We start from the raw sequence: 23,820 nt of genomic DNA on the forward strand, positions 1-23,820 counted from the left end.
GTCTGGCATTCTTCACAGCACACCTTATTAGAGCAAACATCCTTTGGGTTAAAAAGTAAGAACTCTCGGGGGTGAAGATTTTACTTTTGCTTACAGCAGACGTAGGCGAGGGAAATAGACCCACGTGGCCAATGACAGAGGAAACTGTTCGGACTCTAGGACCTCACCCGGGGAGGAAGCAGGAAGGGAACACAGAACCCTGGGGTTGCCTGAGCAGATAAACAGACGCACGGGGTTAGTAAGTGTCACGCTGGGGTTTGAACCTGTGTCTGTCTGTGCACGCGGCCAGCCAACCCCTCCGCCCGCCCCGAGACGCTGACTTGCAGCCCAGGGCCTGGGGCTCCAGCTGCTGCCAGCTCTGGTCCCCTCCCCTGCGGGCTGCTGCGAGGTCAGATGTCAGACCCAGGTCCAGGACCCGTTGCAAATGTAGGGAGACCCCGGCTGCCACCTTATCTATATCTGGGCCTCTGCATCTGTGTTTGCACAAGACTGGGAGTGCTGCCACTCAAAGTGTATGATGCCCCGCCCCTGCCCCTGCACTCCCACCCCAGCTGGCCAGAGCTTTGGATGCCCCCTGCGTGCTCTGGCCAGTGTGGAGGACGAAGCCAGGCCCTGACGGGACCCTGGGCAGCTGGTGGTCTGGGTGTGGTCATACCTCCTGCAGCCCTGGTTGGCATCTCAGGAGATGGGCCCGAGGGAGGAGCTGAGGGGGTGGGTGGCCCTGCAGGGCTCTGAAGGGACCACAGGCTATCCATGTCAGGCTGGAAACTGGGGCGCCTCCTGTTACACAGCCCCCTGCTCCCCCAGCAGGTCACGGCACAGGCTGCGTTTGGCCCCCGACATTCTGGAGGGTGCGAGGAGGGCTTTGTGGGGTGTGTGGTGAGCGTGTGGGATGGGCTATGTGATCAACCATGCCCCATGCCCTTGGCAAATTGCTTCATCTCTCCACGCCTCAACTTTCTACCTGTAAAATGGGACGCGTACCTATTCAAACGCGGTTACAGGGGTAGACACGAAACGAGGAATAAGAGGTCACGGCCAAAGCTCAGCAAGCGGGCGCTGTCACCAGGACACTGCTGCTGTGTGCAGCCCAGCCAGCGGCCTCAGGCGTGAAGCGGGGCCTCAGCGCCGGCGTGGGTGCTGGAGGAGCCTGCTCTGAGTGCCTGTTCCCAAAGGGCAGGGTCCCGCTCTGAATCAGGAGGGCTGCTGTCATCCCTGGGACGGCACGCGTGCCGGCACTGTCATGGGACACGTGACACGTCGCTGCCTGGGGAGGTGACGTCGCTTCAGATCCCTCCAGGACGAAGCAGCGTCAGTGTCGGGGCCCCTGAGCCTGGCCCTGGGTGGAAGATGGTCCCCAGGAGGTCACTGCACCGTTTCTCCACACCCACAGCGTGGCCAGGCAGGGGATGGGCTGGCCTGCCCTGGGTGGCCCGAGGTGCAAAGTAGGACAGAAGAAGAAAAGAAGTAAGGATGACGGATTTTGGCTCTCCTTTAGACATGCCTGTCCCAGACTGGAACGAGAGGCACCGAGACAGTGAGCTCCCCATCCCCGCAGAGGCACCAAGCCGGGCCCAAGTGGCACTTGGCAGAAGTGGTGGAGACAGGTCCCTGCTGAACGACTCACCTCCGCACACTCTGTGGCCGGCTCCTCTCAGAATCCCCCAGTACGGGGCGCTGAGGCCAGGCTGGCGTTGGGGGCGCAGGTGGTTTACAAGCCTTCCGTGGCCAGTGGCGTCTGTGCAAACGTCCGCAATATCACTGGCACACGGCAGGGCCCCCGTGTCCTGAGCTCCAGCCAGAGCAGCAAGCACTCTTTCTTTTCCTGCAAGATGCCCTTGAGAGCAGGAGAAATGCAGGTTAATTGGCTTGGACTCTTAGCTTGGGTCTTGAGTGACAATTTCCAACTGTTCTCAGCATCTCCCGCGCACAGGGTGAGGGGAGTGGAGCGGGCGGGCCCCCAGCTCAGCCGCCTGCAGGCAGAGCAGGCCCACCTAGTTCAATGTCAGGGCTTCCCGCTCCTTTTATTTAGAGGAAGGGCTCGGTTTGAAAGGGCTCGGTAGGAAGGTCTGAAAAGCACCACGTTCAGGACGGATGTAGTAGAGGGGGTGACCAGAAGACTGGTGCTCTGACTCCTCGGCATCCGTGGGGGGTTCCCACTGCCGGATGGGCAGCAAGCTGAAGCCTGGAGAGTCTGACAGTACTCACATCCCCCCACCGGCGAGCGACTGGGCTGGGACCGAATTCCTGTCTCTCTTGATCAGGACCTGCTGTGTTTCCATTCGATGACGAGGGGAGAATGAATAATTAGGCACTTGCTGAGGGTCTGCAAGTCCCCAAACTTGGACCTCCTGGGCCCCAGAGCTGGTGTCTCTGAGGCCTGGAACATTCTGAGCAGACCTGGCCAGGAAGCCAGCCTCCCCCTCAGCGACGGCTAAAGACGACACAGCCCAGCGCTGGCAGAGAGGAACCAGTGATTGCAACCTGGCTCGCCCCTGACGGAAAAAAGAAAAAATCCCCGTGTGGGCTGCTTCCCAGTCTGTTTCGTTCCATCCAGGGTTGGGGCCTGGAGAGGCAGGAGCCGCCGGCTCTCAGACACGCGCCGCTGGGAAGGGAGCACGAGGTGGCCGGAGCTCTTGGTTTATGGGGAAATCGATTTCCTCCTCCTGGGGGAAGGGCAACCCCAGGGAGGGGGGTCCCATCCTCTCCATCATTCAGGAGGGCTGAGTGCCGGCCCTCCCCCCACAACCAGTAATAACAACCACTGCACCCTGACCCCACCGGGGGACTTCACCAATGTGAGCACTGTCCCGGTCATCCTGGCTCCTTGGCAGGGACCCACCCACTGTGTAGTGAGTTCGGTGCCAGCTCAGGGCACAGGCTGCAGGGGAGGAAGACCAGAGAAGCAGCAGGTGGAGGTGGGGGTCAAGGAATTAATAATTTCAGTTGAGGGCTGGCCCTTTACATACTGTCCCCCAATGGGGTTTATAGAGTACAGGGTATTTAATTGCAACAATGATTAAAGAAAGTTTAAAAGGGAGTTCGATAAGCCATGGGAGGGCAGGGAGAATCTGAGGATCTAATAGAACATCTGGGGCGTCTGGAAAGGGCTAGAATGGTTAGGTTATCCATCCATCCACCCCCCCACCCCACCGACTTACCCATCCATCCATCCACTCATCCATCCATCCATCCATCCACTCATCCATGCATCCATCCATCCATCCATCCACCCACCCATCCACCCATCCATCCACCCATCCATCCACCCATCCATCCATCCATCCATCCATGCACCCATCCACCCACCCACCCACCCACTCATCCATCCACCCACCCATCCACCCATCCACCCATCATCCACCTATCCACCCATCCATCCACCCACCCATCCATCAATCCACTTATCCATCCATCCACCCATCCATCCACCCACCCATCCATCAATCCACTTATCCATCCATCCATCCATCCATCCATCCATCCATCCATCCATCTACCCAACCACCCATCCACCCATCCATCCACTCATCCATCCACCCATCCATCCACTCATCCATCCATCCATCCATCCATGCACCCATCCATCCACCCACCCATCCACCCATCCACCCATCATCCACCCATCCACCCATCCATCCACCCACCCACCCATCCATCCATCCATCCATCCACCCACCCATCCACCCATCCACCCACCCATCCACCCATCCACCCATCCACCCACCCATCCATCCATCCACCCTCCCATCCACCTATCCATCCATCCACACATCCATCCAACCACTCACCCATCCATCCACACATCCGTCCGCCCACAGATGGGTAGCTGTTGAATGAATGAAAAGAGTGACACCAGGCTGTTTGCCTCTGTGCCTCTGTCTATTCAGGGCCAATCTGAGTTTATTCAAAGCCCAGGGTTTGTGATACATAAACTGGGTGCCCAGCCTGGGCTGGATGGGGTGGGGGTGCAAAGAGAAGAGGTCAGGCCCTGGGACTTGGCAGGGAGAGAGTTCAGAGCTACAAAGCCTTCTTCACTGGCTCCGCCTACATTCCTATCAGCTGCTAGGTCACTATAGGTCACTATACCTGCTGTAACCCAGGAAGCGCGGAGAGGTCGGGTGACTCGCCCACAGTCACACGGCCTGTCTGCTGGTCTCCAAGGTGCTCACAATTGGCTTACCGGGCCCTTCCCTTCTCCTGAACCCAGGGGTCATGTCGACCTACGCCATGTGCGTCCGCTATGACGGCATCGAGGTGGACGACAGCTACTGCGACGCCCTGACCCGGCCGGAACCCGTTCAGGAGTTCTGCGCAGGGAGGGAGTGCCAGCCCAGGTACCTGCCACCCAGACCCTGGGCAGGGTGCGGGGGGGGCACTGGAGCTCTGCTTTGTCCCTGCCCCGGGGACTGGCAGGAACCTGCACCCTGCTCCGTCACCCAGGCGGGCCGCAGGGCCTGCGAGGGAGGCTGCACTGGCCTCCTGTCCATCCTTGTGCCATTTCCCACGTTTTGCGGTAAAATCTGTCGCTGTGCCTCGCACACAGTGGGTGCTCAATCAGAGTCTCTCGTCACGGGTGGGGATCCACCTGAACGTGACTCTTTGCCCCTGCCGCCCCCAGGCCTACTCGGTGCATCTAGAATTTTAAGAAGCCCAAAGAGATTATTCCCAAAATTCCAAGCGGATCGTGTCTGGGCTGTGCAGGGACGCCCCATCGTCCTCTCCCCCAGGCCAACTGTCCTGCCTCACAGGTGGTCAGGGGCTGAGTCTCAAGTGTGTCCCCTTTCTGGTCACGACCGTGGTGGTCCCAGGATGAGCCCGATGGTGCCCAGCCCTGGAGGCCTAGTGGGTCCTGCCTCCTGATGCAGCTGCACACCCTCTTTCCTTCTGGCCTGCGCCGTCCTGGGGCCTCTGCGCCGTCCTGGGGCCTCTGCTCCCTGTGCGTTTGCTCCTTTGCGAGAAGCTGGGTGTGCCGCCACGGGGTCTGCTCTTCCCTCAGAGAGAGCCCCACGGTGGGGCTCGGGGCTCCAGGACACAGGCAGGAACCCCAGCTGGAGGCAGGAGGAGGGCAGCAGGAGGGGAAGGCACCCTGGGAGGAGGGAGGGAACGGCGTCAGCAAAGCACCAAGGCCAGGACCTGGCTCCCTGAAGGGGCTGGGAGGCCGGGCGGGCGGCCTGGAGGTGAGAGCAGGTGGAGGCCCCGCGGGTTCCTGGGCAGCGCGGCCGCCCACCCACCGCCCTACGGGGTGTTTCCCAGAGCGGGGGAGGGGTCGTCATGGCAACGGCTCCCCTGTGGGGCCTGGCCAGCCTCTTGTCTGACAGCCCGTGGTGGATCCGGACCCCACGGGGGAAGGAGGAGCTGGGGCGTGGGGTCCCGGCCGCCAGGAGGGAGGGTGGGGGTTGCTGAAGGCCGCGCCCGTCCCGAGGCAGGTGGGAGACGAGCAGCTGGAGCGAGTGCTCGCGCACCTGCGGCGAGGGCTACCAGTTCCGCATCGTGCGCTGCTGGAAGATGCTCTCGCCGGGCTTCGACAGCTCCGTGTACAGCGACCTGTGCGAGGCGGCCGAGGCCGTGCGGCCGGAGGAGCGCAAGACGTGCCGGAACCCGGCCTGCGGGCCGCAGTGGGAGATGTCCGAGTGGTCGGAGGTGCGCCTGCGCAGAGCGAGCCGGGTGGGGGCCCGGGGCGCAGGGTCCGTGCTGCGGGGCCAGCCGCGACCCCGCCCTCACCCCCGCTTCCCCCGCAGTGCACGGCCAAGTGTGGGGAGCGCAGCGTGGTGACCAGGGACATCCGCTGCTCGGAGGATGAGAAGCTGTGCGACCCCAACACCAGGCCTGTCGGGGAGAAGGACTGCACGGGCCCCCCCTGCGACCGCCAGTGGACAGTCTCCGACTGGGGGCCGGTGAGGGCGGGCCCCGGGGGGTGCTCCGAGGGGTGTCCCACGTGGTTATGAGGAATCAAAACCTTTACCCAAAAACAAGTGGTCACCTCCCCGTGCCCTTTTACAAGCTCCCTGCCTGTCCGTGTGTCTGTCTGTCTTGTCTCTCGCCTGGATGAGACATGCACACGCTCACTGGGTCCCCCCGGGTGCTGGGTGCACAGATGACCTTTTCAGGTGTTTTAGGGGTGCTTTTCTCTGTGTGTTTTTCATTGAGCATGCAATCTTTCTGTCATTAGAACAGAAAATGTTATTTAAAACGTGGTTACCATGGCAGCTCCTCCCCCTCTCCCAGCTGTTCTTTTCTCTTGGGAATGATGTCTGGGGGGCCCTGGCGGGGCCTCCGCCTCTGACCCCGGGTGTCCCCCTGCAGTGCAGTGGAAGCTGCGGGCAGGGCCGCATGATCAGACACGTGTACTGCAAGACCAGCGACGGCCGGGTGGTGCCCGAATCTCAGTGCCAGATGGAGACCAAGCCTCTGGCCATCCACCCCTGCGGGGACAAGAACTGCCCCGCCCACTGGCTGGCCCAGGACTGGGAGCGGGTGAGTGCCCTGAGCCCGGGGGCAGGGCCCCCTCCGTCTGGGAGAGCGTTTGGCTGAGAGCCAAGTGGCCAGAATGACAGACTGGTCACATGAGGAGTTAATTGGAAATTACGATGGCACAATTCACCTAGCGTTAATTTGAAATAGAAAAAACCAAAGAGGTAAGAAAACCACTTAAAACGTCCCAAATCTAAATAGCAAATGTTCAATGAGGCAGGCACGGCTGGTGTGGTTCCCACGACCCCGTGTTCCTGAAAGATGGAAACCCAGGGTCGGGGGCTCTTCGGCTGTGCGTGCCCGTGGCCCGTGGGCCCTGGGCGTCCCTTTGTTCTCACAACCCCCAGACCTGCCAGGTCACCAACTTGCCGTCTCAGACACGTCGTTCTCAACCACACTGCCTTCCACCGCTGGTTTCAGTTGCTATGAGCTAAATCCCCTCGAATCAAATTGTCATTAACCATTTTGTTTCACAACAGATGGTTTTCTGCTAAACTGCTTTTGATCACATCTGTTAGGGGCCATGTGCTCATGGACCAGAGAGCTCTCAGCCAATCTGTCGCTGATCTAAGTGTTTTCACCCACTTGCTATCAGCCGAGCCATCATCCCTGGCGTGGCTGTGGGCTTGGTGTCCCTGTCCTCCTGACCTCTGGCCCCTGACCCGGACCCGTCTGTCTGCCTGCCTCAGTGCAACACCACCTGCGGCCGAGGTGTGAAGAAGAGGCTGGTCCTGTGCATGGAGCTGGCCAATGGGAAGCCGCAGACACGCAGCGGCCCTGAGTGTGGCCTGGCCAAGAAGCCCCCCGAGGAGAGCACGTGCTTCGAGAGGCCCTGCTTCAAGTGGTACACCAGCCCCTGGTCTGAGGTAAGCACCTCGCTGCCCCTAACTCGCTGCCCCCCCCCCCCCACCCACCCCGAGGCTGCCCAAGGCCAGGCTTGAGTTCTGGTCCTGCTGAACCTGCCAAAGTACCTCCTGTCCCGCCCCAACTGTCCCTCACGTTCCCCCTCTCGGCCTCTGTGAGGGCTTTCCACCCCTGGAAAGATTGTCAGTGCTATGTTACCAAGTCAGCTGGTGCGAGAGCCACCTCCTCCAGGAAGCCCTCCCTGATCTCACCTCTGGGATCCCTGCTGTGCTCGCCCTGGGCCTCCTGTGGCCCAGGTCACTTCCAGCCTTGCCATTCAGTCGTGCATTTGACAGCACACTGTGCCTGATACCCACCACGGGCCAGACACATCCCAGGTGGGTACTGGGAGTGTGTGGGGCTGACTCAGATATGGCCTAGGCCCCGGGAGCCAGAGTCAAGGCAGGATGCAGGGTTACAGAGGCAGAGGGGATAGCAGGACACATGCCCTGTGGGCAGAGGGAGGCCAAAGGAAGGTCGCCACTGCCCTGACACAGGCCTGAGGGCTTCCCTGTCTCAGGCTGGTGGGAGGCTTGGCACCGAGATCTCTCCTCTGTCTACAGCCGGGAGCAGAACCCTCACCTCCCGGGCCCCGAGGCCCCTGCGGGCAGGCTGGGCCCAGCACTTTGCCAGGCGGGCTCCTTTCCTCCTCCCAACAGCACCATGGGAGGGGCTCCCCTTCCCATCCCACGGGGTCAAAAACCCAGGTTCAGAGAGAGAGCTGACCCCCGCGCCTGGGGGAGGTAGTGGACACTGGACGCTACTCCGGGTGGGCTGAGGGTCTGCAGAGTGAAGGGAGGGCCGAGCCAGCCCCTCCCAACGAGAGCAGGGCAGGGCGGGCAGCTTCCTCCTGCCAGCTGCTGAGAGGGAGGAGCCCTGGTCCACGGACCCCGCCCCAGTTCTCTGGCTAAGCAGAGGGGGTTCGTTTCATTTCTTTTTCTCTTCCGGCCCCTTCCCTGTGGAGGCCTCCTGGTGGGATCCCAGGGCCCCCGGGGGCGTGTTAGCATCCTTCGAGCCGTCCTTGCAGCACAGGGGAGGTCTTGTCTAGACCTTGGTTTGTACTCATTCACACTGTCTCCCCGGTATCTCCTTAGCAGCATCCCCAGTCCTGTGGCCCGAGGCCCCTCTCCGCTTAGCGATGCCGTAGCTTCCAAGGGGGAGCAAGTGGGGGGTGGGGGCCAGAGTGGTCTTTGCACAGGAGCCTGGGAACATTGGGGGAGGGGTGTCTCCCGCGTTGCCCTGATGGTGTTGGGTGGGTGAGGGGTGACCAGACCGTGGGTGTGTGGACCTCTGTCATTTTGCCCCTGTGGCTGCCCCTTCATGGGATGGGGGCTTTGTAAGAGAGCATCTTCCCAACTGTTCCATCTACCCAGGGGCAGAGGAGTGGGCACCAGGGCTGGCCAGATGTGCATTCTCTCTGGGGACGGGGGATGGCCAGAGGCTCCCTGGGGCACCCCCCCACCCAAGGCTGACTGTCATCTGTGCTCGGTGCCTGCAGACTGGGCTGTCCATCCCCCAAGCTGGGAGTGGGCATCAGGCAGGCAGCAAGTAGAACCGGAGGGTGGGCCCAGGGCTGAGGCCTCCCCCCCACCCCCACCCCCCTCAGAAAACCGAGGGCTCGGGTCCCAGACGCGCTTGGGTGACGTGGGGTCACCCCAGGGGAAGCCAGAGGGAGCACCCGCCTGGAGGAGCTTGGCAGGAGAACGGCGGGGCAACTGGGGTCAGCAGATGGCCCTGGCGTTCTGGGTCGCTCAGCGGGGTTTTCCAAGGGGAACATCTGGACAGAGAGCCGAGGGTGGGGGGGGTGGCTTTGGAAGATACATTTGATTGGCCCGCAGCAAACACAGCTTCTTACTGGAGTGGGAAAGCAGAGCTCTCCCTGGGCCGTGGCCCCGTGTGTCCTGAGCGTTCTGTAGCAGAGGACCCAGGAAAGCTGGAACCAAAGGACCCACCAGGGGGGTGGGGATAGTCGAGAGAGGAGGGGCCACACCCTCACCGTGCAGATGGGGAAACGGAGCAGCATTGCGGTGGGCGGGGCGGGGCGGGGGCGGGGACGGTCATCAGCATCTCCTGGCTGCCAGCCAGTGCCCTTCCTCCCCTCATCACCCCAAGCTTCCGTGTGTCCTGTGTCGCTTGAGACCCAGCAGTCTGGCGAGAGGGGTGGGGGTCCCCGTCCTCCGGCCAGAGCTTCTGCCCCACCCATGGGGGCTTTGGCCATGCCGTCTCTCCCCCATCAGTGCACCAAGACCTGCGGAGTGGGTGTCCGGATGCGAGACGTGAAGTGCTACCAGGGGACCGACATCGTCCGAGGCTGTGACCCACTGGTGAAACCCGTGGGCAGACAGGCCTGTGACCTGCAGCCTTGCCCCACGGAGCCCCCAGGTGAGGAGGGAGAGGCTGAGGGCGGGGTAGGGGCTTTCCCAGGAGAGCAGAGGCTGCGGCTGAGCCAGGGCCTGAGGGATGAGCAGGTATCAGCCAGGGAGACCAGGGGGGTCTCGTGGCTACAGAGACCAAGGCATGTCGGGGAGTGAAGTTCCCCTCCTGGAACGGCTGAGCCCGACTGGGAGGTGAGGGTCGGAAGGGCGGCAAGTGAGATCTGACTGGGGTTCGGGGTGCCCAGGAGCCATGCCCAGACCTGCACTTTGGAAAGAGCACCTGGTTTCAGAAGATGGGAGGGCAACTGTGGGGAAGGGGACCAGCGATCCAGGACGACTCAGCCAGAGCGTCTTTGAACAGGGCACGCGGGGCAGGGAGGCGAGGGGCTGAGGCAGGGTCTGTGCCTCGGGCACCTGGAGGATGCGTGAGGGTACCAGGCTCTGAGAGGGCACCAGGGCCAGGCGATGGCCTACCAGGTGGTGAGCTCTGCTTTGGACCCAGTGAACGGAGGGGGCACATGTAGGCTTCCTGGGGATGCTCAGGCCACTGGAAATGAGATCAGTGGCTCCCCCAAATCCTGGCCCCTGGGCACCACCCTTCCCTGTGCACAGTACCAATCACTTGGTGGGGTCTGTGACATCCCTGGAGAGGACGGAGGCAGGAAAGGAGTGGCAGAGAGGTAGAGCTTGAGGAGAAGAGGAGGGGAGGGGAGGGGTGGGGTGGGACAGACAGGGGTCCTGTCACGTCATCACCCCGACCACCTCCTGATGCCCTGCGTCACCCGCCGTGTCCCTCCTTCCCCAGATGACAGCTGCCAGGATCAGCCGGGCACCAACTGCGCCCTGGCCATCAAGGTGAACCTCTGCGGGCACTGGTACTACAGCAAGGCGTGCTGCCGCTCCTGCCGGCCCCCCCACTCCTAGGCCCGGCAGCCGCCCCTGGAGACCGAGCACCCCATCCCTGGGGCCGCAGCAGCCCCTCCACGGACACCCTTCCTGCAGGGCGCCCCGGCTGTGAAGACGTGACACTGAGCCCCTGCTCTCCCCGGGCAGGAGAGCCCCCCCGCCCCAACCCCGAGCGCGCCCATCAGCCCTCCCAGGACAGAGCCGCGAGGATGGCATGTTTGTGGTCCTCCCCAGCCCCCTGGCACCCAGCCCCATCCAGGGGCCTGGGAACGTCCTCTCTCCCTCCAGGGCTGTGGGGGGGGTGGGGGCGAGGAGGGGGGTGGGGCAGCCAGAGAGAGCGGGGCCACGTCGGATCCTGATCCTGTTTAGGTGACTCCTTCTGGAGGAATTTTAGTCTCACAACATAGCGTCGCTCGCCTCCCTGACACGAAGCTCTTGGCACGGAGGGACCCACCGCACTTTACGCCCAGGAGGAGGCACCTTTCTCGCGGCCCCGAGGCTGTGTCTGCTCTCTGTCTGTTAATAAAGTGGTCCTATTTATGGTGGCATTGCGGGCTCCCCGGGGCTCTGCCAGGGTGGCCGTCAGCTCACCCATTCGGGAGGATCTGCTGGGGCCCAGGACCAGCATCCCTGGGGAAATGGCAGTGGGGGGAGAACAGACAGAAGGTGACAAAAAGAGTGAGCAGGCTGCGGGCAGGGGACCCAGGGGCATCAGGACTCGGGTGCTGGGGTCAGAACTGAGCCGATCTCGCACCCCCCAGCTGCCGTGCGGCCTGGGGGGTGGCGGAGCCCGAGGGAACCCATTCACCCGGACCTTGGGAGGAAATCTCCCACCTTGGAAGAGGTGAGGCAGGCAGGGTGGGAGGCATGGCGCGGGCCCACATGGAGTGAACAGGAAATAGCATCATTACTGTTTCTGGGCCTCTTAGAAGGGCTACTTAATCTGGACTTGCGGGTGCTGGGACACAGGAGGACTTCCTGGAGGAGGTGATGTTTAGGCTGGTCCAGCCGCAGGAGTGGTTCTTCTAGATGAAGGGGGTGGGGGGTGTAGAAAAGGACAACCTCCAGGGAGAGAGGGGTTGTCGAGGATGCTGAAAGCACCTTGGTTTGGCTGCAGTGGGGGGAGGGAGGACGTGGGTATCCGCCTGCCAAGGGACAGCGACCTGACTCAGGGCCGAGGATGCCATGGGGAGGGTCTCCTGTAGGGACAGGGAGCAGGGAGGTGAGGGGCTGCCCGGTTACTTCCCCGGGATGCAGGGCCAGCCTGTCCCCAAACTGGGACCAGAGCAAGGTCCACCACAGTGTTTAGGATGGCATCCAGGGGGCTGCAGTTGGGTGAGTGGCACTGCAGTTGGTTGAGGCCCATGGGGTGGGCTCCCTCAAGGTCAGCGGCTCAGTCCCAGTAGAGGTGGGTCACCACAAGGCAGGGGTCTGGGGCCTCCTGACACATCCCACCATTGTGCCCTGTCACCCCTCCCCCCGCCATCTCCTTCTCTCCTTGTGACCTCCCTCACCCATCCTCCTTTCCACCAGCGCTCGTGCACATCCTGTGTGCCAGGGTCTGTGCCCAGGGCGTCACCAGCGCTGCCTCTTGAATCCTCCTAAGAGCCCTGTGGAGTTGGTGTCACGGTCACCCATTGTGTTGATGCTAAGACCGAGGCCCAGAGAGTCTTAACATTGCCCCAGGTGGCTCATCCCATCACCCGCCACCACCGTCCAGGAGCTCCGGATTTAGGCCAGGGGTTCCCAATCTTGGAAGAGCCACACAGCCACCCCAGGAGAACCAAAGCCAGACGTGGCTGCGGCCGGCCCCGCTGGGCAGAGCCTGGGCACCTGTGGCTGGGCCAGAGAGGAAAGGCCGACTGCCTGCTGCTGGACTGGACACGGCCCCCTCCTGGGCAGTTCCGGAGAGGGGTCTGGGCTGGCCTGGAATCCCAGGTGGACCGAAGACGGCGCGTGGTGTCGGAGAGGAGCTTTATTGGCTCGCGGTTTTGTCGGGGAGCAGGCAGCTCGGGTGGAGCTGAGGGAGCTGGGATGGATGGGGGGGTGCGTGTGGATGCCAGATGGATCTAGGAAGCTACACAGCGGTCAGAGACCAGGAAAGGGGAAACCGAACAGAACAGCCACAGGAAGTGCCACCTCCTGACCCTCCCCCCCCGCCCCCCCTCCCCCCCAAGCTAACGCATCAGAGACACACTCGTGAGGTTTGACCAAGGAAGGGGAGCTTGGGGATGAATGCCATTCGCGAGTCCAACCTGAGGCAGGAGGAGAAAGGAAGCAGAGGGGGAGGAAAATCGAGGGCGCCCCGGATGGTAAGCCTTCCTGGCTCTGCTCACGTCCGGAGTCACAGCTCAGCGGCGCTTCCGGGAAAGAGCAAGAAGTGTGGTGCCCAGGCTGCCCACCGCGCGGGGACTACCACTTGCCCCAAAGGTTTGTCTTTCAGGAAGGCGGCTTAGCCGGGGAGCTTGGTCAGCCTTCCTGGGCAGACGGGGGCTGCCCTGCCGGGCTGGGGGGCTCCATGGCTGGGCCCGGAGGCAGAGAGAGCCCTGCGGGGTGGGAGGGGCTTTGGAGGCCATGCTGTGCAGAGGGGAAACAGTGCCTCTGGGTTTGGGGGCTGTGTTCCCCATGGCAGGTGCCCCCGGTGTGGGGCATTTCTCTGGCTGGATGAGGGGAGCCCCTAGCCCTGCTGGGAGTTTGCTGGAGGGTGGGCTCCGTCGAGGTCTTCATACAGGGCCGGAGCAGGGAAGGGGCCGTCTGAGGCCTTCCCAGGTCCTCCTGAGAAAACGGGCAGGTGGGAGATCCCGGGTCTGTGCCCCTGGGGACCAGAGCAGAAGGGCTCCCGGGGGCTGAGGCCGAGGGGTGGGAGGGCCCGTCCAAGGTCTCACAGGGAGTTAGAGGGTCTTCTAGCCCCTGATCCACGGCTCTTTCCACCCTACCGCATCAGGGCTGAGGACCGGGCTGTGTATTTTAGTGTGGACGCTCCGGAAGCAGGGGGCAGCATGTGGCCTCCTCCCCACTCCATTTTCACCAAAGAGCCTGTCAGGGCTGCACATCCCAAGGAAACTCCCCCTTGTAGCAATCTCTGGGGAGGCCAGCTCAACCAGGGTCTCAGCCGCCTGGCACTTGAAGCCAGGGTGTGTGGCGGGGATGGGGAGGCCACGTTCTGGGACAGGATACCTGGTCCCCAGTCGCCAGGCAAGGCGTGTGCTGCGGGGCTCCTAGCATCACAGCTGCCACCCCTTCCTTGAACAGCTAGGTAGGCTGAGGCCCATGGATGGGGGACACGGCCAGGCCGTGCAGCCAGAGGTGGCCGAGTGACTGGGGGCCGAGACGGAGGCCACTCTCCGCCGCCCTCTCCCTAGTGGCCGGGTTGGTGTCAGGAGCCTGGCGTCTGTGCTCCAGAGCCCTACCTTGCCCCGGAGCCTGCCACCCGGATGCTACCGCTCACCTGTGCCCACGTCGTGGCCGCCTCTCTTCCAGACCCAGGCCCTGGTGACCGCTACCCCGGGGCAGCCACACGGGCGTTCAGTGGGCCCGACCGCTGCAGTGGGCCCCGGAGCTACCCGACGGGCCCCCGTGATGACAGGGATGTGAGGGAAGCTGGGCCGGGCCCCGGTGCGGGCCCGGGGCCGGGCCGGGCCGCCGTGGGGACCCCACCATGGTCCCAGGACCCGTCGGCGGCCGGGGGCGCCGTCAGACGTCAGTGCTGATGCTGCGGCTGCGGGAGAAGGCCTCCCGCATGGCCGACAGGCGGTTGGGATTGAGCACCTGCAGGGCCCCGACGCTCCCGGGCGGCAGCTCCACGTCCTCCTGGCTGATGCTCGTGTAGGCGACGCGCTCCCCGCCGTTGCGCACGCCCTCGTCCTCGGGCTCCTGCAGGAAGAAGGTGGGCGGCTCGTAGTGGGAGCAGCTGCGGCAGAGGGCGCGGGCCTGCGGGGACTTCTGGCTGAAGGAGGTGGAGGCGGCCGGGTAGAGCGCGGGCCCGTTGGTCAGCACAAGGTTGCGGTTGGAGTGCAGGGGGGGCAGGTGCGCGTGCACGGCGAAGTCGGGCTCCTCCTCGTCCTCCTCCGACTCGTCCTTCTTGCAGCAGTAGTACTGCGGGGAGAGGGCCACGGTGACCCCCGGCTCCCCACCCACCCTCGCACGGCACCGAGAGGCGGCCGGGATGCGACCGGCTCAGACACCCCGGTCCCTGTCACCACCACCACCACCTGGAGCTCGTACTCCAGGCACCCGGATTCCCGGGGTCCCTAAAGGGCGGAGTCGCTCACTTCCTCCCACACAGCAACCGGGGGCAGGCGCAGCGACCTGCTCCATTTCGCAGGTGGGCAAACCGAGGCAGCCTGAAAGCGGCAGAGCTGGGGTTTGAGCCCAGCCAGTCTGGCCCCACTCTAGGCCAAGGGTGCTGGGCTGTGCTGCCTTGCTCTGCACAAGGGGCTTCCTCCCCTCTCTCAGGAAGACGCAGGGGCCAGGGACAGCCCTAGAGTGTGGGTAAAGCAGGGAGCGCACAGGTGGTGGAGTGGCTCCCCCCTGCCCCCGCTCCCCGCTTGGCAGCTGTGTGACATCAGCTAAGGCCCTCGCGCTTTCTGAGCCTCAGTGGAATCACCTGGCAGGCAGTCTGGGCAGCTGTCGTCACTGAGCCCTCACCGGTGGCGTCCAGGCAGGGCTCTCTGCCTTGCACCTTCTTGGAGACCTGACTCTTTCCTCCCCCTGGGTCCTGGCCCTCGTGGGGGCTCCCTCCCTCTGCAAGCCCCTGCCCCCCCCCCCCCAGCTCCCGGAGTACCTGGCGCCCCCGAAGTACCTGGAGCCGGCAGTAGCACAGGACCGCGATGATACAGAGCAGAATCACAGTCGCCAAGATCCCCCCGGTGATAACCACTGTCCCGGCTGTCATCCGCCCCCTTCTCCATCAACAGCCTGCAACACACACCACCAGCTTCACCGCATCGTCAACTCATCGCAGAAGAAACCCGTTCTCCGTTAAGAGACTCCAGAAGGGAAAACAAAAAAACCCCAGGGCCTGCGTGCAGGAGGTGGGGTCCGGGCTGGGGGGTTGGGCGGGACATTCCCCTCTGCCTCTGCCAGCCGTTGTTTCCACATCTGTAGGAAGTGATGTTAACCGCACACCCCCTGGCTCTCGAGGTTCTGCGAAGGTTTTGGGAGTATGTACGTGAGCGCTCAGCCTAGCACACTTTCAGCCTGGGTGACAAGTTCACGCATTTAAAAATTTACCCAAATGCAGTCAGGCGGAACGTCTGGTTTCATAACCTGCTTTGTCACCTAACCAGCTCATCCTTATTTTTCCTCATTATTAAATTTTCTCCTGCAACATAATTTCAAACCATATTCCATTTTATAACATAACCGGTCTCTTTAAAATTTTAAACGACTGGTAAAATACACATCACTTAAAATTTAGCATCTCCACCATTTTTGAGTGTACGACTCAGTAGTGTTAAATATATTCACATTGTTTGCAACCGATTTCCAGAACTTTTTCATCTTTTGAAACTGAAAACCAACTCCTTTTTGATGTTTAGGCTGTTGAGATTAAAAAAAATCTTAAGCCAACGTTTTAATAAATGTTTGTGTAGCTAAAAACTGGAGCCATTTGAATTGCAGGACTTATTTCAATTACTTGTCCGGGATACATTCTTAGAAGTGGGATTTCTAGGCCTAAGGAGGTGCCCTCTCTAAACTCTTTATTGTGGAAAATGTCAAACACACACAAAATAGAGAGACAGGACAACAGTGTCACCCGCAGTGCTCTTGTGAGCCTGTCTGGCCGGATGCTGATAGACTAGTTCTTAGAGTAAAAGCACCCTGACCTGTAGCATTTGCTGATGTTTGCGGTGTAAATGTTCTCACTGGGGCCCATTTCAAGTTACCAAGGTTTAACAAGAGGCTTGCCGTATCCCTGGACGGTTGACAATCATCTTTCACACACCTGCCTCAATTTCCCACCCCCTCTTTCTTTTTTTGTTTGTTTGTTTGCAGGGGACTAGCATGGCAGGGACGCTTGAGTTCAGTAAAAGAAACCCCAGAGCATATCAGCTTAGTCACAAACACTTCAGTGCAGAATCTGACAGGTGAGGACCTTTAAAAAACCTCCAATGATCTCCGAAATGGTTCAAATCAGGATGCAGTTGTGTCTGGCTCTTCGGACGACAGACTAGCTCCCCTTCACTCTCCCCGCTCCCCGCCCCCTGTTGTTTACAGAAGAAACTGGGCCATTCACCTTACAGAAGTTCCCAGGTACTGGTAGGGGCTGCATCTCTTCCAGTGGCATTTCATACGTGACTCCATCACGGTTTTGCCCTCTAAACCGGCTTCCTATCACATCACTTCCGGGGCCCCAAGACCGCTGTCCCTCTTGTCGTGATGCTGAGATTAGCTAGTGGGTTCAGCCCCATCAGCCCAATCCTCCTACCGTGAAATTCCCCATCAGCCTTCCACCCCGTCCTTCCAGAAGCCCTGGGAGTCACTGCCTACATCCATGATTTTATTAGGAGTTGCAAAGAGCGACTCTTCAAATGCTACCATTTCTTCTGCGTGTATCAGCTCTGGTTCTTCCTAAAGACCTTTCTCTATTACCTATATGATCACATGCAAAGACAGTCTGCAGAGGAAAGGCATCGAAGCTCAGTTTGTAACTTTTTCAATTTTCAAAATAAGTTGGCGCCCCGTGAGGTTTGTGGCTGTTTTACAGTATCACCGCGGTCTCACTGATTTATATGTATCTGATGGGCTTTAATCCATGGCACTCATTATTCTTTCTGATGTGCAAATGATCCCACTGGGACTGTGGGTTTGGAGGCGCAAGTTGACTCAGGCGTCATATCGATGGGACCCCACTAATCCCTGACGGCATGTGGCTTTTAGACATAAAATATCCCAGCTCGTCTTGCCAGAGTCCTGGGCCACCCTGGTTCTCTTGCTGGAAGCGGTTCTGGAGAGCACGTTCTGGGTAAGAGGGGTGCTAGCTGTTCCTGGGTTTCCATTGGTTCTGGCTTTTCGGGGCCAGAGCTGGGAAAGACTTTTTTTAAAGGAAGATAAAAATGAACATGAGTTTCTACTGATATTTCTACTTAAAATTAGAGATGAAAGGGTTTTTACATGTTAAAATGTGATGCGTATGTGACGTTTATGGTGCAAATTTTATTTCCCGACAATATATACCTCATGACTTATTTGCTTTTTCCCATTATACATAATAATTTGAAAGTAGTGTAACCAATTTTTTAAAAAATAAATTTACTTCTTTATTTATTTATTGGTTGCATTGGGTCTTTGTTGCTGCACACAGGCTTTCCTTAGTTGCAGAGAGGCGGGGGCTACTCTTCATTGCGGTGCGTGGGCTTCTCATTGCGGTGGCTTCTCTTATTGCAGAGCACAGGCTCTAGGTGTGCAGGTTTCGTTGGATGCAGCACATGGGCTCAGTAGTTGTGGCTCACAGGCTCTAGAGCGCAGGCTCAGTAGTTGTGGGGCACGGGCTTAGTTGCTCCGCAGCATGTGGGATCTTCCCAGCCCAGGGCTCGAACCCGTGTCCCTTGCATTGGCAGGCGGATTCTCAACCACTGTGCCACCAGGGAAGTCTGTAACCAATGTTTTTACTAACAAGTCTATGGAATGGAATTTGATTGATTTTTTATGCGTTTTTGTTCTTGTCCCCTTAGGGATGTGTCGTAAAAAGACTATTTCAAAGTCACTTGAAATAATTCTTAGTATGTGTTTTCCCCACCACCTCGATCCTCAGATGCATTTATTCCAGTCAGTTTTTTACGTTCTTAAAAAAGAACACTGATTTAGCTTTGCTTTTTAATTGTAGAAAACATTTGGTTCCAAAGTCAAAAGCATAAAACCAGGTGCATTCAGAGAGGTCTCACTTCCTCCCTGCCCCTCGCCTGCTCTGCCCAGAGGCAACAATTTCACTTAGTTTGGGGTTTATCCTTCCATTGGGTCTTTCTAAAAATATAAGCACATATATACTTCCTTCTCCTTCTAAGCAAAGTGGCATTCTATCTACACCCTCCACACCTTCCCTTTTCACCGAGTAGTCTCTCCCCAGATACACAGGTTTCCCTAGAGGCGGGGTTATCACTGGGGACCCCGAGAGCTCTCCCTGCTCCTTTTCAGGACCGCAGCGCACCCTGCCGCGTGGAGGGGACTGGTTCACTCCGCCAGGCCCCGTGGGCTGGGATGTGCATGGCTTCCCACATTTTGCAATTATAGGAACGTGCAGCGAAGAGCTTTGGGGTGTGCACGTTTCTAAAGTTGTTGATAAAGCCTGCCAAAGACTGGCCGGAATTTGGGGCATTTTTTCCTCTTCCAGGAATGTGTGAGAAGAACTGACAGACAGGGTTTTCGTTGGGAGACTCAGGGGGTCTGGGTGATTGGTGGGTGAGTGGGGGGGGGGCTGAGTGCCCCGTGGTGAGGGTGGAGGCTCAGCGGTCCCCTGCAGGCTTGTCTGCGGGGTCAAGTGGCCTGAGAGGGAGCGGCCGAGCAGGGACACCAGGGAGTCCAGCCTATAGGTGGAGGAGGACCTGCGCGCGTGCTGACAGCGGGGGTCCTGCCCAGGCAGTGCTCTGCGTCAGAGGCACAGCTGCGATGGGAACCCGGACCCCAAGCAGACAGACAGATGAACTGAAAGGTAGATCCAGACAGGCCCCAACTGTCGAGACAACGAGACCCAGACTCAGAGAGAGCTCCAAATGCAGACAGACAGAGGTGTGGACAGGCAGAGCTGGACAGCCGGACCAGCAGGGCCCCTGGGTCAGGGAGACACAGGGCAGGCCACACGGACAGAGAAGGAGCCCCAGGGACCCCGCATTCCTGGGCGCCCTGCCGGGCAGCTCCAGCCTTCCTCGGCCCCCAGGGTGGCTGAAGCCAGCTGGCCCACCAGCCCTGCCAAGGGTGCAGGCCGACTGGGGCCGGATCCAGGGAGCTGGTGTGCAGAGGAGGCGGCTGGGGGGATGCTGGGCAGGGGCCAGGCCTGCTGTCCAGATGCGTTTCACGCTCTTCACGGAGGTGAGGCAAGCAAAGCAGGCAGCTGTTGGTGGAGCGCTGGGCCCCACGTCCCTGTACCATTCCCTCCTGGGGGCTCACAGGGACACCGGCGCTTGTCTCAGCCTGACCCTGGAGTGGCCAGAAAGCGGGCAGTGGAATGGACCCCTGGCAGCCCTCCCTGGTCTTCGTGGAGGGCAGAGCAGGCCCCAGGACCCTGAATTTACCGATGAAGAGACGGAGGTTCAGAGAAGGCCAGGGTCACTTCCGGGATCCAGCCACAGCCCAGCCCCCCATCAGGGCCACTGATCCATGTGTGTCATTCCAGCCAATGGGCCCATCGCAGCCAAGAGCCACGTGTGCCCCACTGCCTGCCACGGGGCCTCCAGGGCCTCCCGGGCCCAGAGGGCTTCAGCAGGCTCTGTACCCCCGCTGCTGCCCCTCTGGCCACAGCTGGCTGGGGTTGGGGTGGAAAGGCCCTTCCAGCTGGGCCAGCCCTCTTCTCTCTCTCAGGAAGTAGAACTGGGACCTGAAGACTGGCCAGTCCCTGCTGGTCCCTTGACTTTGGGTAGAGACATGGGCGCTCAGGTGGCAGCCAGGGCGGCACGTGTGTGGAGCCAGAGAAGCCGGTCCGGGGGGCGGGGAGAGAGGAAGGACACAGGTGCAGGGAGAGAGCCAGGCTGTGGTCCCAATTCATGGGATTCCAGTCCCTCCCTGAGATCCCTGCTGTGACTACATCAGCTTGAGTGTGTTTCTGCTGTTTGCACCCCAAAGAGATCATTATGGCCCTACTTCGTCAATGAGGGACCTCCCTGCCGGGGGGAGGATCTGGGAGGCAGAGCAGGAGCTCAACACCCCCCCACCCCCCAGCCGGACGGAGCCCTGAGAGGCAGTCTGGCTTCTGCCTCCAGAACGGGGCTTCAAATGCCTCCATTTCTCTGTGCCTCAGTTTCCTCCTCTACGACATGGGAGAACACGGTGGATTCCACCAGGCGGCAGGTGCTCTGCGCTCGGTCTGCAGTGGTTCATGTGTCCCTCCCCGAGTTTAAATCCCCCATCCAGCCCTCCCCCGTGGGTCTGAGACACAGACGGCCCCGCGCTCCCTGCCGGGCTCTGGGCGGGGGCCCTCCCGCGGCAGGCAGCCTGGCGGCTGAGGGGAAGGCAGGGCGCCGGCACAGGCGGGGCGCCCAGGGCTGTCAGCAGCCGCAGCTCCGACACCCTCGCCCCGTCCAGCTGGAGCGCCTCAGTCTCGCTGCAGAGACACGCACGCTGAGGGGCAGCAACGCCCGAGCCGGGCGCCGCTCCGGGGACCAGGCCCGGGCAGCAGACGCGCACGCGCACCGCTGGCAGCTGCGCTGACAGGGGTCCACGGTCAGCTCCGAACGGCCCCTGAGAGTGGCACGGCCTCCGCACCCCCGCCCTCCAGCCACCCCTCTGCCCTCGCTGTGCCCCAGGCCAGGGATGCTCTTCCCTCTGCCTCTCCAGGCCTCACCCTGCCGGCATGCTCAGGACATGCCTTCTCCTCCAAGAAGCCTTCCTGGACTTTAATGTAACTCACAGATCCCTGAAGCGCCAGTGCTGGGAGGGCCTACATCCCACTCCTGCGTTTAATGGGTGGGGTGGGGGGAAGCCAAGGCCAGTGCAGGGGTGGTGACGGCGGGTGGGGGACATTTGTGGCCTCACACAGCAGGTTAGTGGAAGAACAGCAGCCCCTTTCCCCAAGGCCCACACCATTCAGACCTCCTTCCTGTGCCTGGGGACTCTGCACAGCTGGACGCTGAGGTGACCAGCCTGAGGGGCCCTCGTCCTGCCCACAAGGGCCGGCAGGGTGGGGAGGTGTCCTGCCACACACTCGCTGGTAACCCTGGGTCTCAGGCCACTCCCTGGGCCTCAGTTTCCTTCTCTGTAACATGGGTGTGGAAGGATTTAGAAAACCAACTCCTGCCAGCTCTGGACTTGAGGGGTCTAGGTTTGTATCTCTAACCAGCCCTGCCTGTGAGGGGTCCGGATAACTGAGATGCAAGACAAAGTTTCAGAATCACGAATGTAAAAAGAATGCCAACTGCTGGTCCAAGTGGTAAATCAGGCTGCCAGCCCCCAGGTGGGCAGAGACACAGGCATCTCATACGCTTGCCCGGGAGCTTAGAGGGAAACGGGGCTGACCCAGGGTCCCCTGGACACGTGCGTCCTGCGAATGGCTACGTCTAGCGCCCTAGACACCAATGGAGGACTTTGCGGCTCAAGGGGCGGTACCGTGTCAGGGGAACCACGCGGGGCTTCCTGGAGGAGAAGGCTTCTGAGGCTCCTGAAAGGATGGCCATCTGACCGGCTGGGAGAGGGCTGTGCAGAGAGGGACAGCGAGGTGCTGGCAGGTCCAGCGACAGCCTGGTGGAGGCCGCCGCCACCGTCCTCCTCCGGCTGACACCCCCTTCCCCCCGCCGCCCAGTCTCCTTGCACCGGCCAAGAGGATTTGGCGAGGACTGTGCTGAATTGTTAATCTGCCCCCTGGGACCATAAACGGTTTTAAAGCTTTATAAACGGCTTTGCTTCCCTGTCCCTATCCCCGATTTTTACACGATCAGGCTGTGAGATGGGCCTCCCCCAGCCCCAGAGTCTGTGGAGGGGGGCTGGGCAGGCCACGGCCCCCTTCCCAGAGCCCGCCTCCGGGGGGGCCGCCGCTTTACGACGCGCTCCCGTTGTCTCCTGTGGCGTGAAGACCGAGTGGGGTGGGGAGCAGGAAACACCTGGCAGCAGAGCCAGACGCCGGCCCACCTGCCTCCCCCCCCCCCACGGAGCCCCTCCCCTGGCAGAAGACCCCCGCGTGGCTGCCATCCAGACCACACGTCCCGCACTTAGTGTCAGACTCCCCTACTTTCCTCTGTTCCTCCTGCTACATCCCCCCACGCCCGGCCCCTGCCGTGAAGACTGAGGACGGAGTCTCCCCCGTCCATCCTGTGCCCCCTCCCCCGCTCGGTGCAGGGCGCACAGCGAAACGTCCACCTCGTTCATCTGAGACGCCTGGCGCCCCTTTTAGGGGCCAAGGAGAAGTCCAGCCCAGCGCCCTCTGCACTGGCCGGGCTAGTCCAGCACCTTCTACATGCCCCCCGCCCCCGGGACCAGAACGTGGGACACGTGCCGATGCCCAGGCCTCACTGGGTCTGAGTGGGGCCCTGGAATCTGCCTGCTTCACAAGCAGCCCCTTTGCTCATTTGCAGACAGAGGAAGTGAGGCTGGGGCAGCAGAGGGCAGCGCTGGGCGGGGCCCAGGTTGCTGCCTCCCCGCCGGGCCTTTCCCCATCCTGGAGTCTCGGTGAGGCTTCCGGAGAGCCAGCCCGCGTTTCCTCCACAAACATCTGTCTGGGTACCAGAGCGCTCCTGCTACCTGGGAGCCCAAGGGCCCCATCGTCCTCAAGTGGGAGCGGCCTGGAGTTCCTGTCTAGACCTCCTTCACATTTGGTCCTAATTTCACGCTCCGCGGGCTCCCAGATTCCTGCGTTTGGTCATAAATAGACAGAGAAGTGCTCAGCCTCGGTGCGGCTGGTCTCAGAGATGTTATACCGAGACCACCTGGGGGTGGGGCGGTGGGAGTGGGGGCCTGGGGCCCGGAGAGGCAGTTCCCAACAGCACCTGGTGCATCCCCCCCGCCAAGCTCCATCCTCAGCCCAGACCAGCTCAGCCCCGAGAGCACGCGGGCCGGCCAGGTGTGGGGGACCCAGTGAGCCGGCCCGTGCCCACTTCGAGCTCCAGGGCCAGAGGGGATGCTGGCCGCAGGGGGCTCAGTGCCGTCAGCTGGCATTCAGGAAATGCTGTGGACACCTCGGGCTGGCCGGTGTTGTGGTCTGGGCTCCTCAGGGGACCCCAGAAAGAGCAAAGGGGCTGTGCCATTTTGCCCGCTGTTTCTGGAGGTCACAGGCTTCCCGAAGCCCTCTCCAGAGCCCTGCTGAAGAGCCCCCCGGGGTCAGCGGTGTGAGAGCAGGGCCCCGCCCGTGGTCCACTGCTCTGTTCCTGCAGCCCAGAGCAGGGCACACAGTAGGGACTCAGCACGGACTGCAAGCATGAATGACCTTGAGCTCTTGAAAGATGACCCGGAATTTCCTAGCTGCACCCGCACAGAGCTCTGGGGTGGGGGGGCAAGGAGGGAGGCTGGGGGTGTGATGGGG

The 23,820-nt window shown here is 61.1% G+C and overlaps 2 protein-coding genes across 2 annotated transcripts in view; one reads left to right on the forward strand and one right to left on the reverse strand.

The window, feature by feature from the left end:
- The window catches only part of ADAMTSL2 (ADAMTS like 2), a 33,467-nt gene extending 22,538 nt beyond the window's left edge, over positions 1-10,929 (forward strand). The window contains exons 13-19 of the mRNA XM_057722592.1: positions 4,211-4,337; positions 5,430-5,643; positions 5,742-5,897; positions 6,307-6,477; positions 7,164-7,340; positions 9,615-9,759; positions 10,558-10,929. Of these exons, the coding sequence (XP_057578575.1) occupies positions 4,211-4,337; positions 5,430-5,643; positions 5,742-5,897; positions 6,307-6,477; positions 7,164-7,340; positions 9,615-9,759; positions 10,558-10,676 (1,109 nt within the window). The 3' untranslated portion in view covers positions 10,677-10,929. The remainder of the gene's footprint in view (positions 1-4,210; positions 4,338-5,429; positions 5,644-5,741; positions 5,898-6,306; positions 6,478-7,163; positions 7,341-9,614; positions 9,760-10,557) is intronic.
- A 3,422-nt stretch (positions 10,930-14,351) lies between these two features.
- Positions 14,352-15,552, reverse strand: FAM163B (family with sequence similarity 163 member B). The gene is made up of 2 exons (XM_057725134.1): positions 15,460-15,552; positions 14,352-14,753 (listed from the first exon to the last, which is right to left on the reverse strand). Exons 1-2 carry the CDS (start codon positions 15,550-15,552, stop codon positions 14,352-14,354), a joined length of 495 nt encoding a protein of 164 aa, XP_057581117.1.
- Positions 15,553-23,820: the final 8,268 nt, after the last annotated feature.

This window comes from Hippopotamus amphibius, chromosome 2 (genome assembly GCF_030028045.1).
Source record: "Hippopotamus amphibius kiboko isolate mHipAmp2 chromosome 2, mHipAmp2.hap2, whole genome shotgun sequence".
In the NCBI taxonomy this organism is placed as follows: Eukaryota; Metazoa; Chordata; class Mammalia; order Artiodactyla; family Hippopotamidae; genus Hippopotamus; species Hippopotamus amphibius.